The sequence below is a fragment of the Cryptotermes secundus genome, unplaced genomic scaffold, assembly GCF_002891405.2.
Source record: "Cryptotermes secundus unplaced genomic scaffold, Csec_1.0 scaffold277, whole genome shotgun sequence".
In the NCBI taxonomy this organism is placed as follows: Eukaryota; Metazoa; Arthropoda; class Insecta; order Blattodea; family Kalotermitidae; genus Cryptotermes; species Cryptotermes secundus.
Window position 1 is genome coordinate 581,531 of NW_019720164.1, and position 7,131 is coordinate 588,661.

At 35.2% G+C, this 7,131-nt stretch overlaps 1 protein-coding gene across 5 annotated transcripts in view; it reads right to left on the minus strand.

Annotated features, from left to right (window-relative positions):
• Window positions 1-269: 269 nt before the first annotated feature.
• Window positions 270-7,131, minus strand: part of LOC111867118 (ras association domain-containing protein 1) — an 84,178-nt gene continuing 77,316 nt past the window's right edge. For all 5 annotated transcript variants that reach the window (XM_023856664.2, XM_023856656.2, XM_033752598.1 and 2 more), the window contains 2 exons: window positions 4,249-4,367; window positions 270-3,518 (listed from right to left, as the gene is read on the minus strand). In XM_023856664.2, the coding sequence (XP_023712432.1) occupies window positions 3,333-3,518; window positions 4,249-4,367 (305 nt within the window). In that variant the 3' untranslated portion in view covers window positions 270-3,332. The remainder of the gene's footprint in view (window positions 3,519-4,248; window positions 4,368-7,131) is intronic.

Here is a 7,131-nt window from a genome sequence, read left to right on the forward strand (position 1 = left end):
TCTCTCTAAGATCCATTTTAATATTGTCCACCTGCCTATGCCTTGGTCTTCCCAGTGATCTCCTTCCTTCTGGCTTTCCCACCAATATCCTATATGCATTCCTCATCTCCCCCATTCGTGTTACATGCCCTGCCCACTTCATCCTCCTTGACTTGATCATTCTAATGACACTTGGAGAAGAGTCATTATGCAGTTTTCTCCAGCCTCCTGTCACTTCATCTCTCTTCAGTAATCCAATTTGTTAATATCATTAAATAAATAACCTGGAGTCCAAGAAGTCTAACTTTATTGAGCTTTTGGGTCTTTCATATTATCATCATTTGCATGACCAATATTTTATTACTGCTCCACAAGTCAGGTTCTACTGAACTCTCAGACAGGATGTCAAACTTTTCAGATATTACTATGATAAGGCTAAGAAATTCCTCAGTATTAAAAAATTGAATTAACAACAATATTTTGTGTCTCTTTTATCATTTTACAACAGCTAACAGAGAACAGGGGAAAATGATCTATATAAAACTGTATTCCTAAAGAATCTCTTAGAACTTCATTACCAATTTCAATCCACATTCAGTGGATATCAATGCAAGATTTACTAATTGTGGCACTTTGTTAAATTCTGTTATTTAACAATAAATTTGAGGTACATCATAACAAACATGTTTAAAAAATTTTGTGTCTCGAAAATTTGTTCAAAACTTGGTCCATAACTGAGAAAACAAATTTTTGGACTGTAATGTATGCATGTCTTTAAATTACTGTATTTGTCCAGATCCAAGTTTTATGAGGGACAGTCAGTAACCAGGTCACAAATGGAAGTAAAACAGCTGTAATGGATGTAATAGGTTTTCTATGTTTATCACTAGGTAGCAGTACAGTCCAGATTCTTGACATTCTAGGTAGCAGACACACAGCGTACGTTCAGAGGCTTGTTTCAGTAGTAAAAACGGTGACTGTGCTTGAGGAGTATATTACCCAAGAGAAGCACTGTGGACATAAGGACTCAATGCAAGGGATGTTCATAAAGAAATGTTTCCTGTTTACGGTGGGAAATGTTTGTTGTGTAAAGTGGTTAGAAAGTGGGTCGAGAAACTTTGAAAACGTTTTGCTGATGATGAGGAGGTTAAATACAGAGGTGTGGACATGGCTGAGACAACAGTCAAAAGGCTTCTATGTTGCAGGTTTCGATACACTGGAAATGGGTTGAGACAAGTGTATCAATGTTGGTGGAGGATATGTCAAGAAATAAAAGTTTTTTCCAGGTTTTAATATCACATGTTTTACATTTTATATCGATTTGTGTCCTATTTACTGACTCTCCTTCATATGAATACACAGATATTTGTACCTTGTGTTTTTGTTTGCTATTTATGTAGTTATACAGAATTATGCAAGTCAGTAACAAAAGGAAAATAGCAATTATTTCCAGGAAATCTGCCCGTATATTCTGGATTATAAAAAAACTTGGTTTTAGATTTGGCACAATACAGCATTTTTCTGAATATGTACTGCATGGTGCAGGCATGCTTAAAGTAAAATATATAATTTCAACAACATAGGATTAAGCTGAGATGTCAAAATAACAACATAAATTATGTACTTATAAAACAAAATGTAATTTAGAACACTGCACTTTGTTCTAGGAATTAAAAACCAAGAATTTAAAAATAATAATAGGAACTTTCAGTCTTCAACATCAGTGGGAAACGATTAAACACTGATCATAGATTAATCTGTTTAACAATGTAAATCTTGAGAAAAATGTCATAACATCTCATCTAAAATAAATCCACTATTCCAAATACAGATACCATGATTCACTGTACAGATTAATCATGTAAAATCTCCACATTCTTTAAAAAAATAATACCTATTTACAAACAAGTTTGAACAATATGCATTCATCTCACATACAAAATAATAAAAGAATTACAGCTATTTACACTGAGAGGGAAAGTCTGAAAAAAATACCAAACATCTGTTGTCTTCAATCATCTCACTAGTTCCAGCTTTCAGGCTGCGAAGGATCAGTCAGGGATGTCTCCCTATTCTCTTCTGAGTAACCATTTGCATTTAACGTTATTCATTCACACACGATAAACTGTCATGAGAATTGCCAATTTCGTCACTTTTCACAGATCAGAAATAATCACATAAACTGACTAATTTTCTGCTACATTTAAAATGTTACATACAGTGAATTGGAACCTAGTGCAACAAGAAATAAATATAATTTTATAACACACACACACATATATATATATATGTTTGAATCACATGCAAAAAACCAGAGTATGCATGTAAACAAGAATTAAAATAGTACTATCTACCCACAGTTTATGAAGTATGATGACAGATAATACTTCAGTTGTTAAAAGAGTCACCTACATCCAGTTCTCATAAATTAGACATTATCATCAATGAAGATAACCTGGAACCCAAATATATTTTCCTAAATACCCACATAATTATTTATTCCCTTCCCTCACAAACAAGGACATTATACATTTGCACTAACACTGAGAAATTATATTACAACTAGACAAATAATCATTACCCTAAAAACAGTGCAATAACTGCAGTAGGCTGTATTCTGCTAGAACTGAAGGTGACAGAAATAAATAAACACATGTGATATAAAGGTCTTGCAAATTGCCTCTACAACACACACAACTACACAGACTAGAAGAATACAAGAAGTATCAACAGGCGCTTCAAAATTTTCCATGCCTGCATGTTTTAAAATTAAGATTTCCTATGCATAGTTATCATAACTAGCATCAATTCCTTCTACCTCTTGGGTGCATGGTATAAATATGAACAACATGAACACTTTCTTGAATCTACATATGTGAAATCTGAGGCTCTCACAGCACTGAGGATGAAGATTGCTATCTTCTGGCATGTGATGTCATGTGGTCTGGTAGACAGGTACCAACACTTGGAGGAACCTGCTACCTACATCTTCAGTGTAACCTGAAGACTGGGACTGTAAGTTCCCCCAAAAAATGTACCTATTCACGAAATTACAAAACATCATATCCCAGAAGACAATAATCTTTTTAACACTTACACAATTTCCTTTTATGTGAAATATCTCCACATATTACATAACATAACAATACAGTTTTTGACCCTCACTTAGTCATATTAAAGCAATAATATGTTGATATTTGCTCAGTTCACATCTCTTTCTTATCAATTTGCTAGAAATGCTGAAATTTTCTACTGCTGTATTGCTTTCCAGCTATGTACATACATTTACCTACTTTGTAGATAACAGCCTAGAAGAAACTTTCTATCGCAAAGGTGTTCCAGCTTTGCTATGTTCAAGAACCTCCCTGGACCTTAGAGGCCTGGTGTTGCTGCTGTACTGACTGCAATCTATCCATTGCATCTTGAATTTTTCTTCCTACCAACTCATATTTTCTTCGCACCATATTCTTGTACTCCTCTTCTTCACGGTCCAGGATCCGTAAGAAGTTGTTCAGTTCTGGCAGAGTAAATGCTTCCCACTAGAAGAACAATTTGAAGAATCCAATGCAATTACTTATTGATAACAGATGACAGAAATGCAAGATCCTATTAGAACGTTATGAGTATTATTTGATATCAAAATATGTCAGAAAATATTTAAAAAGTGCTATATAAAACACATTATGTGCTTGTGTTAAAGTATGCAGTAGAAATGTTGACATGGGCTAAAAGGAGATGAGAGCAGAGAGAATCTCCCTAAGTGGCATAGTATGAAGAAAGGAACAAGGGATGAAATCCAAAACCAGTGATGACTGCAGAAATGCTATAGAAAATAAGGATGAGGAAATATGGACATATGCAACATGAGGATAATCAGCCACTTGGCAACTTCCCATCATTTTATGGAACTCAGAGGTTCATTATCATGTCCACAAGAGCCCGACATTGGTCTCCATTCTGAGCCAGATGAATTCAGTCCATACATCTCAATCCTATATCCAATTTAATATTATCCTTCATAAAAATTCTATTTTCTTCTAAAATAACTCTAAGAAATCCCAACAGATGGAAGACGTCACTGGAACAATCTTATTTTAAGCTTTAAATTCTGCAATAATGTGCATGCACAGTTACAAAACTTACCTACACAGTCATAGCCCTTTATTACTGAAAGATGGGCAAATGTATGAGTACATTCATAATTCAAAGAAGTTAATCTAAACGTATATTCTTCTTGAAAGTAAAATGAGAAACTCTGCAATCTCATACCAGTATATCACCAGTTTCATTTTCCTGAAGAACAAACATCTTGTTGCAATCCTTTTCTCTGTTCCATGTAAGTGCTAGAACAAGTGGCTTTTCATTTTCTGCAATTCGACGCATTTTGACTGAAATATAACACAAACAGTTATTCATTAATAGCTAAAAATAAAATAATTAAATTTACATGAACGCTTTTCATGTTCCTATGATAACTATATGCTAATTGGATTGGTCATGTTTTACGCAGAAACTGCCTTCTAAAAGAAGTTATCAAAGGAAAGATAGAGGGGCGGATAGAAGTGACAAGAAGATGAGGAAGAAGACATAAGAAGATGCTGGATGACCTTGGGGACAGAAGAGGATACTGTCATTTGAAGGAGAAAGCTCTAGATCGCATTAAATGGAGGAATTGTTTTGGAAGAGACTGTGGACCTGTCGTCTTGACAGATTACTGATGATGATGATGATAACTTATTTTTTATGTTTTGTTACATAATTAGCTTTAAATATCAAAAGACTGTATGAGAGGTTAATTTTTACAGACTATCACACCTAAAAGGTAGGAGATAAAGCCAGATGTAAATTATTTTGTTCACATGTCAATGTTTTTCTCTGAAAATATTATGACATTCCTATGAACTGTAATCGTGTATTACACATTATCATAAACTCCTACATGATGCAGGGTCTTTACTGAAAAGCATGACTAGTTACAAAATTCTTTGCATTATGGAGGTAGAAGGTTCATTACTATGTTCACAGAAGCTTGCTATTAGCGCCTACGCTCAGCCAGTTCAATCTAGTCAACACCTTGACATGTTACTTCTGTAACATCCACTTTAATATTGTCACAAGATAGACTGATTATTGAGGAGGTTTGGATTTGTAATTCAATTTGTTGAACACTTATAGATCATAACTGCAAGCAACTATAGTGTTATCATGCATTCACACACTCAACAGTTCACTACAGCTTGTACCAAGTCTTCTCAGTCTTCCGTATCTTCACCAGTCATCTGGTAACAGCTTAAAATGCTGCAGATCCCTCAACTTTCATGCTCACATCTTTACTTGCTGATGACTGTCTCACAACTAACTAAACTCTAGACTTGTCCTGCTCATAACACCTCAGCACGGACCACACAGATAACCCTCTCCCAGCAGCTCTTCTATTGTTGTCGCACATAGCTGTTGCACGGACCACATAGAAAACACTGCTTCACAGTCCATTGGTGCATGTTAGGAATCTGTTGTGGCCATTACCTAGCAACATTATTCTCCCATGTACACCACAGTCACTCAAGTGGTCTCTACCTTGGAAGTTTTATATCTAAAATTTTGTGCCCACATTATATTTTATTATACAGATTTCAAAATGAAGACATGAACTGCCCACAGTGTTATATCAGTCTTCCAAGAGAAATATAGTTGATCTGTCTCCACAATTCATTAAATTGAAGTTAAAGTTTTGACTAAAATAATGTGCACGACAAACAGTTAATTGATAAAGCTTACATGCAATAAGATAAGCACAAACATAATGTCAGTTCAAGTTGTAGATAACATAGAACTTTCAGTCTATTTCATACCAATGCTCCCTGCACTTTATATGTGACAATACTGAATGATTTACAATTTACAAGGTCCATATTACGAGTACATACAACATCCACAGCAGCACAGTTGACTGCACTTAGGTCTGCATATACTAGTAATATTTCAATAGGAAGTAGGGTATAAGTAATAATATGAACAGTAATAAAAAAAAGTGGTAAATCAAAGTAATGCTAGGTAAATTGCACGAAGAGTTCTCTCTTCTGAGCGATAACAACATGCAGTCCACTGAAAGTCAACTGATGTCTTCGAGGAATATGTCGCCTCCATCTTCAGGGTCAAAGAACCAACTTCACACTGCTTTCTTCCTTGGCTTATTCTTTGCCCTTGAAGATGGAGGCTACATGTTCCTCCAAAACACTGGTTGACTTTCAACAGACTACACAGCATCATATCCCAGACAACAGAACTCTTCATAACCACTGCTGCAACCCCAAATCCTATGAATTGTATCAAGTTTCAAGAAAACAGTGTTGACTTGAAAAGCATAAATTTTGGTAAAAACCAGGATTTACGTGTCAAACGTATGGTTTACCAACGAATGTTTGTAAAAGCCTGAAAAAGTAACTATTTACATCTTAAAATCAATTATAAGAGTGAATTACTAAATTTATACCCTTCTATATATTTTTTTTATATAATTCTGTACATTTTTAACTCTTTTGCCAATATTAAAAAAGCATTTCATTATTTTTTCCATTTTCTTATTCTTGGGATTTTACCAATGCTGATTGTGAAACCCTAGGTTTGGGCCATAAATCATAGGTTTCACCAAAATTCGGGATTTTACAATAACGTTTTTCTTAAACTTGTTATGATTTATAGGATTTGTGGTTCTCACAGCAGTGGCTATAAACAATTCTGTCTTCTGGGATATATAAAGCCATACAGTCTGTCACTCCACTTGAATGCATATTGTTCAACTGTGTTCTCTGACATACAAGGTGTGGCAATAAAGAACCCGGATTACTTTTATGACTCATTTCCGGCCACGTCATTGACGAAGGGGAGGGTAGGGCATTGACCCTTGGACTTCCCTCTACCGTCACACAAAGTTTCATTCACGTGCATCGGTTAGTCTGGCCGCGACCATTGTTAGAAGCGGATCGTGTTTCTGAGCTCCGTCGGAATAATGCTGAGTGCTAATGCAGAACAACGTGCTAACATCAAATTCCTCACAAAACTTGGAAAATCTGCCACTGAAACTTACAATTTGTTGACAGAAGTATATGGTGATCAGTGTCTATCTCGCACGCAAGTTTTCGAGTGGTTTAA